The sequence below is a fragment of the Primulina tabacum genome, chromosome 2, assembly GCF_025594145.1.
Source record: "Primulina tabacum isolate GXHZ01 chromosome 2, ASM2559414v2, whole genome shotgun sequence".
Lineage (NCBI taxonomy): Eukaryota > Viridiplantae > Streptophyta > Magnoliopsida > Lamiales > Gesneriaceae > Primulina > Primulina tabacum.
In genome coordinates, this window is record NC_134551.1 from 41,476,012 (window position 1) to 41,488,550 (window position 12,539).

General features: G+C 37.4%; 1 protein-coding gene across 1 annotated transcript; it reads right to left on the reverse strand.

Moving 5' to 3' along the window:
* Positions 1-6,094: 6,094 nt before the first annotated feature.
* LOC142531936 (fructose-bisphosphate aldolase 5, cytosolic) lies at positions 6,095-8,570 on the reverse strand. Its single transcript, XM_075638217.1, has 3 exons — positions 8,436-8,570; positions 6,942-7,624; positions 6,095-6,620 (listed from the first exon to the last, which is right to left on the reverse strand). The coding sequence occupies exons 1-3, from the start codon at positions 8,461-8,463 to the stop codon at positions 6,255-6,257; spliced, it is 1,077 nt and encodes a 358-aa protein (XP_075494332.1). The 5' UTR covers positions 8,464-8,570; the 3' UTR covers positions 6,095-6,254.
* Positions 8,571-12,539: the final 3,969 nt, after the last annotated feature.

The following is a 12,539-nucleotide window of genomic DNA, read 5'->3' on the forward strand; positions in this document are numbered from 1 at the left end:
TTAGGAGATGACTCGGTGTGTTCGATAAAGGGTCAAAAACAAAAATTAAAGAAGAAAAATTGAATCCATGGGTCCACGGGGGTGGCTCATGACTTGGAAGGGTATAATAAATTATAAAAATGTTATGTTTAAAATTTGGGATCAAAATAACGAGTTTTGGATTTATTCGGGATTTAATCGCCGCATAAAACGCTAATTAACGAGTTAATTGAAACGCCTAGTTTTATGCTTCATAAAATTATGGAAAATTATATTTAAGCTTAAATAAGTATTATAAGTATAATTTTTTAATTTGGGAATTTTATATTAAGTTTTGGTTTAATTCGGGATTAAAACGCAGTAATACGTCTTATTTAAAGATTAATTTAAAAGTACTCGATTTAAGCTAAATAAAAATATGAGAAAATTCATGTAAGCTTAAATAACTATTTAAAATAATCTCATGTCATTAAAAGTGAGAAAAAGATAAAGTATAGAATTTTTACGTCTAGGGGCAAAACGGTCTTTTTACACCTAAAAATTAGTAAACGTCATGGAAGTGCCCGTAATGCTGTTTTATGTGCTAATATGATTATTTTCAATGGTTATGGATGTTTATGGGGTTTTATATGTTAAAATGATTAATGTAAATGTTGATGGAATTTTATATGTTTAGGGATTTTTACGACGAAAGATTTATTTTAAATGTTTATGACTTAAAATGCTAAAATGTTATGTTTATAATGTTGAAATGTTTATTTAAAATGTTTGTGAATTTTTATATGTTAAAATATTATTTTTAAAACGTTTATGGATTTTATGGTTTAATTATGGACATTTAAAAGATATGTTGCATGCGTGGTTTAAAAGAAAAACGTTAGATGCATGTTTAAATTTTTAAAGTGATGAGAATATGAAACGTTGAAGACATTGAAGTAATTGTGACTAATACGATGATATGTTGGAAATTTCGTAAGGGTTATGGTTCCAGTGGGAGCCCGACGATCGTGTTTCCTTGGATACAGATATGTAGATGTATACGATGATGTGTTAATACGTAAGACCAGGGCCCAGTTGACCGGTGAGAGTGTTGCTGGTGTCTCCCGCCGTCCAGTACTGTGGTTACATGTAGATGGATCCATCGCCCAACTCGTAGACGTAGATGAACACGAAAGTCACAATTAACGATCTTAATTCAACGAAAGGAAAAAGGAATACGTAGATGTTGATGATGATATGAATATGAATATGTTGATGATGATATGAACATGAATATGTTAAGGATGATATGAATATGTTTATGAAAATGTTTATGAAAAAGGATCATGAAAATGTTTATGAAAATGTTTATGTTTTGAAGTTTATGCATTTCATGAAAATGGTATTTTTACGTATAAGTAATTTTCACAGTTGCTTGTGGTTTTATACGTATTATTTGGTATCAAGAATATGTTGTGTTGAGTCTTTAGACTCACTAGGTGTGATTGATGCAGGTGGGTATGATAATAATATTGAGGGAGGCTTTGATGCCTAATCTGACTGGACTGAAGGTGCACATAACCCGAGGACCAGCGCTTCTACTTTTCCGCACTCATGATTTTAAGTTTATGATTTAAGTTAAAGATTTTTAAGACTATTTATTTATGCTTTTGAGTGCTTTTGAGAGGATGATACTTTTCGAGTTTATTGCTTTTTAGGTTGGTAAAACATGCGACGATTTCATTTTTATAGGGTAAAATATTTTATAAAGGGTAAAATATTCTACTTTTCCGCACTCATTTTGATGTTTTATTTTAAAGGGTAAAATATTTTCATGTGATGGCCGAAATTTAGAGTTTAAAAAAAAATATTTTCTAGTACTTTTAAACAAATAAAAAGGGCAGACGTTTCATTTATATTAATACAACTAATAAAAATATTATAATTTTATTAATAATGAGAATTAGTTAAAATAATTATTTAATAATAAAAATAGATATCGAATCGATAATTATTAATTATAAGAAAAAATTATTAATAGTAAATAATAAACTTTATTTCGACTAATTTTGTTATTAAATATATAATCAAACAATTAATAAAAATAATAAATTCAAAAATGAATATATGGTACATAGTGAAATAATAAAAAAGAATATGTGTAAATATGTCAAAATATTTTGGGTATTAGAGAGTGCATAATAAACTTTATTGATATAGAGACTGAACTTTAAGTTTAATATATGATTAGAGATTTTTATGGATGAGATAAATTAAAAATCTTTCTGCCTTATGCCCAAATGACCCTTCTAATATCCTACAATTAAATCCACTTTGATTTATCCCACCTTATCCACTATACTTATACAACATGGAAGAAATCAAATCCACTTTGATTTATCTTATCTATTTTTATCTAAACGATTTATTTTAAATTCATCTCGTAAATTGATGGAAAAGCGATTAATTAATATATAAAATAATTTCCATTCGAATGCAAATCCTTCATCAAGATTTTAAAGAATCCTACGAAAAGGCAACATCCGATCGTCCTAATAGAAATGCACATCCGATCGTCCTAATAGAAATACACATCCTCAACTATAAATATAACTCTAACCCCATTAATTCATCACCAATAATAATTATTATCAAACGACTTTGCAAATATAACTCTTTTCTTTCCTTTCCGTGAATCGATGGCTCATCAACGGGCTCTCGCCGCCTTCTTGTTTCTTGTTTGTTATGCTTCACTACCCATTGTTAATGCTCATCCATTGAAAGTTTGCAAGTTTGATCGGATCTATCAGCTTGGAGATTCGATTTCTGACACTGGAAATTTGATACGTGAGTATCCTATCGGAGTCAACACTGCCTTTGCAAGACTTCCTTATGGAATCTAACCCAAATTTAATGTGTAAATTCACTAAAATATATAATGAGAGTGCTAAACTTTAAGCAATTAAAATACAAGATTTAAACAATAAAATACCATGCAAATTAGCAATAATAATTTTGAGTCCAACATTTAAAATAATTCAAAGGTTAGTAACACCCCATTTAAACCACTCCTAATTACACTTCATGGTGTATTCATTTACCCTCTTAATTCACCACGTAATGGTAATTCAAATATTATAGCACACCACATTCATCCTCATCTTACTACCTAGCATACCAACGTGTATATGCAACAAAAATAAGGGAAAAGAATAGGCTAACAAGGAATAAGAAAACATTTCAAACCATTTCACTTCTTGAGTTGTAACCTCCCACCTTAATGCATGTTATGACCCATTTAACACTACTTATAACATTCATCTTCATCACCTACATATCCTACACCTATATGCTCAAAAATATCAAGAGAAACCAGCTGCCATAATCGTGTAAGAATAGTAGCAATAATAAGGAAAATAATGAAGAATCCTTCGGCAGCAAGGGGTGAAGGGAAATCAATTCAATCTCATTCAACTTCTTGCACTTGTAACTCTCCACTAAATGCACTTCAAGACCCCTTTAACACCTCCTATATCATACACCTTCATCCCTAACATCAACTACACCCCTACATTCGAAATATCAGAAAGAACAAGCTGCTGAATTCGAGAGAACAACAGCAGAAACAAGAAGGAAAAGCCAACTCCGATTCCGTTGCATCGTATTGTCGTTTTGATTTGTTTTATTCAAAACAACTTCCAGGCATGTATATGTTGTTTCTTTGCTCCTCAATCAAGTCCTATAAATATTTTTAAACATTATATGTTAAAGATTCATGAAGCAAAACGAAATTATGGCAGCAACATTTTCGAAAAATCTGCACAGGTCCTCGGAATTTGCTTATGTTTTTGTTTGAGATGTTTCTTGTGATTTCAGGAGTTGTTTTGGTTCCAGGCTCCCAAGGCTGATTATAGGCATGATTTAGAGTATGTTAGGGGGTTTTTGGTTCATGTGTTTCAGACCATACACTCAAGAACGAAAGAATGACAGCAACTTTCCCTTAGGTGTAATAATGAGTCACGGTTTTGGTCATTTGGGTGGTTAAGGTGTGTGTTCTAATCTTTGCTGTCCTAGGGAGTGTAGCCATGGTTAGAACCCTCATTACCATGTCTAGGACGTGACCAAGATGTCCTTTCAAGGTTTGGTTCATGGTTAACTCAAAATTTTTAAACAACAACACAAGTGCATATTTCGGTCTTTCCATTTCCTGTGTGAGTGTGTTTCGGTTTTGGGGTGTGGTTTGGTTTGTGGTTGGCTTCTAGCCCTTAGCCATGGTCCAAGTCATGCCTTAGGATGTTGGTAAGAGTCCTTGGGAGGTGGTTCAAGCCCTTGGTCAATAAATTTCAGAGTTTACACCACAAACGCACAACTTGCCACTGCTGGTTTTTTTTTTACAGCAACTTTCATCTTCGGTTTTGAGGTTGGTTTGAGTTCTTGGTTGGCTTTTAGCCCATGGCCTTGGACTGGACAACACCTTATGAGTTAGGAAAGTCATGTTTTTGGCCGTTCGTGATTTGGTCGAGTTTAGAGGTCGTACGAGAATTTACGGTGAAAGGTGCCAAAATGACTCTCGAAAGAGTGTTTTATGTTTTTGGATTCCTTTCACCTATTTTCGTGTTTTACAGTTAGTATGTATATTTTTCAGTATGTTTGGGGTATTTTTAATCATGGTTAAACGTCGGTTTAATGTTGGTTCGGGTTGGTACGAAGCCATGGTTAAAAATCAAGTTGTTGGTCCGAATCGTCTCGTTTTTGGTTCTATTATTAAAATTTTGTCAAGTTAAGATTTATTGCATGTGTCACATACTAGAAGTAAGTCGCAGCAAACCTGGGAACGATCCAACTCATCCGGTAAAAAATAAGGTTATAATTATATTACGTGCATAAAAATATAAAATGTTTATTTTTGAGATATATGATATATGTCTTGTGGCCACCTTATGCTTATGGGTTTGGAAGTCGGTAGGCGCAACCGAGGACCTCTCCGCCCGGTGACTTACGACCGGTTTATGATTATGTATGGGTACGGACATTCAGTCCAAGGGCTGTGATTGATCTCTACCGCCCAGTATACTGTGGTTTAGTCTGATCAGGCGCTTACGTTATGTTATGGGCCACTTGCTTAGAAACATTATCTCTACCAGAAAAATTATGATATGTTATGACAGAGCTCTATTGAGTAAAGCTTTTACGTATGATTTTCAGATATGCACGTAGTTATAATTATTCATGATACGATTTTCACCGTACGCTTTACGATACGTTATTTTTACGTTGCATGCGATTTTATGATATATTTACTTGTTATTCACGATATATACATGTTGAGTCATTAGACTCACTAGACTTGATTGTTGTAGGTATTAATGGGGCCGAGACCGCGGGCGGAGACCAGTGAGCGATCTTGGGACAGCAGTAGTAGACCCGAGGACCTCATGATTTAGTTTATGCACCTTTTATCATTTATCATTCAAACTCGATTTTAACATGTTGGATTATTTTTAAATTGTTGTTTGAAATACAATGTTGACTTCCGCTGTTATTTTAAAGTTAAAATTATTTACATGTTTATTTTATAAATTGGGCAAGTTAATTATTTATTTAGAAAAATTTTAATAATTCCGCAAAATTATGAATACGAAATACGGGCTTTTACACTTCAGATGTAAATAAGAATTAAATTGTCCAACCAAAAACAAAGAAAGAAGAAAATTCAAAATTAAATATTCGACAAATGACAACATTACAAAAGTACTATATAACAGTAAAATAAATATATGTAAGTGGATCAACTCATCAAGTTTCCTTTGAAATGAGATCCATTCAAGAAAAAACACTTGTCATTCGTTGGTTATTAGCGACATCTCGAAAATGTCTAAGTCGAAATATGGCTTTCAAATTAAGTCAATTTAGTAAACAATCAATGAGAACTACAAATGTTAAATCAATTATTGTTAATATGAAAATCTATATACCCAAAAATTTAAAAGTAGATGAATAAAAACTGAAGAACACACGTTAATTATACATAGATCAATCAAAGCAAAATACATTAGATTAATACTAATATGATTTCGTCCATTTTGATTATTTTATGAAATCGAAATACATTAACCCGACTCAAAAAACTCAACTAGATAGCATGTATTGCATATAGATATAGATATAGATTTAACGTTTTGAAACAAAAATTTTAATTATGTACTCGGAACGAGCTTAATTCGCCACCAGTCAACAATGCAGACAAAAGAAAATATTGATTTAGTTAATACACACAATCCTCGCACAAAAATTGATCAATACTTGTAACCCTTTTCGTACAAGCTCTCGGAAGCCAAACTGTCGCCGCTTCCCCCGCCGTATTTCCCCAGCGTGGCCTCGGAATTGGCTTTGCACCTCTCCAAGAATGCTGCCTGTGCTTTCTCCACATTCTCCTTCTTCCCGGACCATATCTTCAGCGTGCTCTGCTGCAGAGCTCGCCCGAATGAGAATGACAGTGTCCATGGCTTGAGTACATGATCCAATTTGTTCATGGCGTTCAAGTTCAACGTCGCCTCTTCCTCACTCTGCCCACCTGATAAGAACACGATCCCTGGCACCGCTGGGGGCACGGTTCGACGGAGAGCTGTCACTGTGTAATCCGCAATCACCTCCGGAGTCACCTAAGTACGCAAAAGTTAACAAATCATACACCTACAAACTTTCTTTGTTTATTTTTATTTAAATAAATTTTTTTCATCTCTCAGTATAATTACTACTGTGTATCAAAAGGTTATGTTATTCTGTTGTCTTTAATTTTCAAATTTTTTTAACTGTAGAAGTTGTGTGTGTGTGTGTGTGTACATATATATATTATGTAGAATGTAAAAAATATCGAGCTTAAACTAAAAGAAATTATAAAAGTTAATGAATCCTTGGAGAACCTTGAAAATTAACATTAACTTAATCATTTGTTCGCTGAATAATAATTCCATTAATATTACCTTGGGGCTGTTGGAGCCAGGAGTAACCATGTTAGGCTTCAGAAGGGTCCCTTCCAACAGCACATGCTGCTCATTCAGCGCCTTGTAAACCGCCGCAAGAACAGTTTCAGTCACGGCAGCGCATTTCTGAATATCATGGCTCCCATCCGTCAGTACCTCCGGCTCCACAATCGGCACCAGCCCGTTTTCCTGACAGATTATCGCATAACGAGCCAACCCCTGCGCATTCTGCTGAATACTCAACTCAGAAGGCTCAGTGACACCAATCTTGAGAACCGCCCGCCACTTGGCGAACCGGGCTCCGGCCTTGTAGAACTGTTGGCATCGAATGCCGAGCGAGTCGAACCCCTGAGTGGTGGTCTCTCCATTGGTCCCAGCGAGATCTACGGTACCCTTATCGACCTTGATTCCTGGAAGTACACCGTTTTCTTGGAGGACATCGACGAAGGGCTTGCCGTCGGATGTTTTCTGGTAGAGGGTTTCCTCGAAGAGGATGACACCGGAGAGGTATTGAAGGGCGGAAGGGGCGGTGAAGAGAAGCTCACGGAGGGCTTGGCGGTTGGATTCAATGTTCTCCACGTTTATGCTGGAAAGGCGTTTTCCGATGGTTCCGGTGCTCTCGTCGGCGGCTAATATGCCCTTGCCCGGTGTGGCTATGTACTTGGCATTCTTGATCAGTTCATCTACACATATACTTACATACATAAATTCATTGTATTAACTAGACTAGTATAATGATATACTTCTCTGTACATGATTTTACAATATTTGGAATACTCATTTAATGATCCACCAAGTATTTCAATCCAAGGTTTATGGAATTTCTAATTGTATTGATTTATCCATAATAATTAAAAATTTTAATTTCCTTGAAAACTCCAACTAACCGATATCCAATTTTCGAACTTTTTTCACCAATTGAATATGCTTTTTCCTCCAGGGAAGAGATCGCGCTTTATCAATACAGAGAAAGCCATGCAGCGAGGCACATTAATTTCAAACATCTTGTCTCACTTTTGTCCCATAAAAGTGGTACAATAATAAGATGCTACTTAGGACATTACCTCAACAATGTATCCAAAAGCGAATATTTATCAATACAAGCAGAGTCTAAGCTTTTTTTCAGTAGACTCTATATGCGAGGATAAATGTTCATTTAGATACACCGTTAGGTAAGATGTACGTAACATGAAATTTTCCGAAAAATTTGAGCTTTGCAGCCATCTCTATCTACTGTTCAAATTACAAAAGGTAACCTTCCATATTCAATAATAATCCATCTGGCATCAAGATCTCAAACTTGTTTGAGACTCAACAAACTGTAACAAACTTTCTTTAATAGTCAAAAAAAAATAAAAAAAATTGAATGCATTCAAGTGCTATTACTCCCCTCGCCATCCGACAAAGGTCCATATATGTTCAACATGCAAAATACACATAATGGATATGATAGCACGAAAGAGAGGTGAAATTAATAAAAGCATGCATACTTACCAGCGTACTTTCCTACAAAGGCAGACATTGTCACACTTGAGAATATATTATATTATATAATTTTGAAGGATAAGAAGCCTAAAGCAAGCCGACCGATGTTCACAACATACAACCATTCCATATATATTGGCTTCGAATGGAATCAAATTATTGGTTGACACGTGTCAGAAGGTCATCCCGACGAAGTTTATCATGGTGGGATAAAGGAATGAGTGATCACTCTCACCGCCAAATGGCGATGCCGTAGCCAATATCTCTATATTCTTTTTATCCTTCGATGTGTTTCTTGCCTCCAAGATTTTTGAAGAGTTCCCACTCATACATAAATTCGAAGAAAGGGTCCCGAGAGATTCCCTAAGAGAAATTCCAAAACCAATAAACAAAAATCACTCTATTTCTTATTTAGTTTAAAGAAAATATTTTAAAAATCAAAAGTGTGTAATAATAATAGAATAAAACTACTTTCATATTGACTATCTTGCCCTTTTGAAATTTGATTTTTTATATGATACTCACTGAAAATTTAGGCACTACAACAAATTTGTCATTCAACAACACACGTACGACAATAGTTTTTTGCTAAAACCGTTGTCTTTTATTTTTCACAACGATTTTTTTGAAAACCGTTGTCGTATGGCATTTTTAAAGCAAAAGACAACGGTTTTTGAAAACCCTTGTCTTTTGGGGATCAAAGACAACGGTTTTCTAAAAAGCGTTGTCTTTGAGTGTTTTTTTATGGTCAACGACAACGGTTCTATAAACTGTTGTCTATTAACGTGTTTATTTGGACAATCGACAACGGTTTTCTAATAATCGTTGTCTATTAGCGTGTTTTTTTGGACAATCGACAATGGTTTTCTAAAAACCGTTGTCTTTGAGCGTTTTTTTAGGGTCAACGAAATGGTTTTATAAACTGTTGTCTATTAGCGTGTTTTTTTGACAATCGACAACGGTTTTAGAAAATTGTTGTCAATTAACGTGTTTTTTGGACAAACAACAACGATTTTACTAAATTGTTGCTATATTTCGCGACGGTTTTGCTAAAATCGTCACGAAATTTAGCGACGGTTTATTCAAAAATGTCGCTAAAATTTAAATTAGCGACAGTTTAATAGTAACTGTCGCAATTAGCGACGGTTAATACTAAATCGTCGCTAATAGCGACTGTGAATGATTAACCGTCGCTCATAGCGACAGTTATTAAAATTATTAGCTACTGTTAATCAAAAACCGTCGTAACTTGTCTATAAATACCAGCGTTCCCACTCTATTTTTCTACACACCATTTCACAACACTTAAATTTTTCTTTTACACGATTTTAGTTTCGGTTAGTGTAAATTTTTTCGCTTCAATTTATTGTAAATTTTTAAGTGTTAGTTAAGATCATTAATGTTGTTAGATTTATTAAATTATTAAAAGTAATTTTTTTTATTTTACTGAAAAAATTAGCGACGGACTTCATGACAAACCGTCGCTAAAAGTAGCTTTATGGAAAATATGTCGCTAATTTTAGCGACGATTTACTTAACAGTCGCTAATTAGCGACGGTTGGCATGATTTTCGTCGCTAATTTTAGCGACAGTTTATGATAAACCATCGCTAATTAGCGACGGTTAAATTCGCCGCTAATGTAAAAAATCTGTCACAAATGTTAGCAACACTATCAGTTACAACAGTTTTTAAATGGCCAAAATCCGTTGTCGTTTGGCGTTTTTGTAGTAGTGAGGGTTCGGTTTTTGCAGGTGACGCTAGCTCGGATGCAGACCTCGAATTCACTCTAGACCTGAAATCACGAAGGAGTCCGTTAGAAGAGAGCCGGGAGGGTGTCCCGGCGTATTCCCTCCGACGCTCAAGTCAGATAATGCGAATAGAGTGAGAGAGCAGCTAAGGGTGTTGCTAAAAACTAATATAGTGAATCTGTATATTGTATGAATGAATTTGACGCTCAAATATGGTATTTATAAGAGGATACATGGGTCTGTCATGAGCCTTCTACCTTGGCTAGGGATGGGCCAATGGTCCGAAATCTGGTTTGAGTCTAATCTTAATGGGCACATTCATGGGGTATTACTAGTCTCCCCCTCTCAAATCGAACGGAATCGTAGATTCGAAGTTCGATTAATTGTGTTGTCCTTGATTTACAACATGTGAGTTATGCATTCTTTCCCTGCTGCTCACTAGTCTCCAAAAATTTGGAAACAAATTGAATCACCTTTCCATTTTGGAAGGGTCGGATCTGCGTTGGGCTCGCCCACACCCACGCCTAGCGCCCTCGCCTTACTCACACTCTTGTCTCACCTTCGCCCCTCCCGCGTACCTCGCTAGCCAGCCCTCGCCCCTCCATCGCCTCGCCTGCCCACGCTTCCTTTTCTCCTCGCCTCCCCCTTTCCCCTCGCCTCTAACTCCTCGTCCACATCCACGCCCACGCTAGTTCGTCTAATCTCCTCCGTCTTCGCCCACACTAGTGCCCACGCTCACGCCCGTAGCCTTGCCCACGCGCCTAGCATCCTTGGCTTGACTCATCCACGCCCACACCCTCAACCCACCTCATTCCTCAACTACAACCCCTTCTCCGCTCTCACCCATAGCACCACACCCTCGTCCAGTCTCCTCCAACGACTCGCCCATAGCGCCGCACCTTCGCCCAGACACGCCCCACACCTCGCCTCCTTCTTCCTCACAGCCTCGCCTGCAGCCCATCTCCGCTCTCGCCCATAGCCCTGCACCCTCCCCCAGACATGCCCCACGCCCGTGCCTCGCCTCCTCCTTCATAGCCTTGTCCACCCTTGCTCACGTTCGTGCCCTGCCTACACCCACGTCATCGCTTTGCCTGACCCTCTATCCTGTTTTTCTACTCGCCCTCACCTGTTTTCCTACTCGTCCTCGCCATTCCTCAGCCTCGTCTCGTCTCGCCTTGCCTCACCTCGCCTCGCCGTCGCCCTTCGCCACAGCCCCTCGTCCGCGATCCTTCGCCCGTAACCTCCTCTCATCACCATCTCGCCCTCGCTAGCCCTTCACTCACACACCTCGCCTTCTCGCCTCTGTTTCACTTCACGTACGCCCTCGTCCACCCTCGCCTCGCCTCGCCACAACCTCATAGCCTCGCATCATCACTCCGCAACGAGAATTTAAATTCATTACCCTTATCTTATAACTCCACTCACTAGGCCTTTGCCATAGGAAAAATGTGAACCCCTTCTCTCCATACTTTGAGCTCTTCGATCACTCTTATCACCTCAAGATCATGTACTAGGCTCCAACCTTCACCATCACCACCTCAAGTTCCTATACTTGGCATTAGAAGAAAAATAAAATTTCCACTTCCCTGCACCCTTGACTCCTCTTCTAAGATAGTCCATAGCAAGAAAAATAAAATCTCCTCCTCTTCACCCCTTTACTCCTCTGCTAGGATATGCCTTAGAAGAAAACTAAAACTCTCACCTCATCATCACTTCACTGCACCCTTGATTCCTCTGCCAAGATAGTCCATAGTAGGAAAAATAAAATCTCCTCTTCTTCACCCCTTTACTCCTCTGATAGGCTATGCCTTAGTAGGAAAATAAAACTATCAGCTCATCATCTCGTAACTCCTCTGCTTATCCGGGCCTTAGCAGGAAAATGAAATTTTCACCTACTCACCCCTTTATTCATCTTCTAGGCTATGCCTTAGCAGAAAAATAAAATTCTCATCTCATGATCTCGTAACTCCTCTGCTAAGCCGGGCCTTAGTAGTAAAAATAAAAATTTTCAATCTCCCCAACTCTTCTTCTCTACTAAGCGTAGTCCAAGTAGGTAAAATTTGATTTTCGATCTCCCCACCTCTTCTCCTCTACTAGGTTCAGCCTTAGTAGGTAAAAATTTAATTTTCATTCTCTCCAACTCTTCTCCTCTACTAGGAATAGCCTAAGTAGGTAAAATTTCATTTTCAGTCTCCTCACCTCTTCTCTTCTACTAGGCTCAGCCGAGATAATAAACGTTCCACATCCTCACTGTGATGATCATGGGCCATTAGGATGAACCAACATGGGTATCGGCCCATACCCATGCACCACTACTGATCATGGGTCGTTAGGATGGTCCAGCATGGTCCTCGACCCATGCCT

Coding starts and splice junctions, on each gene's coding strand:
- LOC142531936 (XM_075638217.1), bottom strand. CDS start 8,463: ATGTCTGCCTTTGTAGGAAAGTACGCTG. Junction 7,625..8,435: donor CTTTGTAGGAAAGTACGCTG/GTAAGTATGCAT, acceptor GTATATGTGTAG/ATGAACTGATCAAGAATGCC. Junction 6,621..6,941: donor CTGGCTCCAACAGCCCCAAG/GTAATATTAATG, acceptor TTGCGTACTTAG/GTGACTCCGGAGGTGATTGC.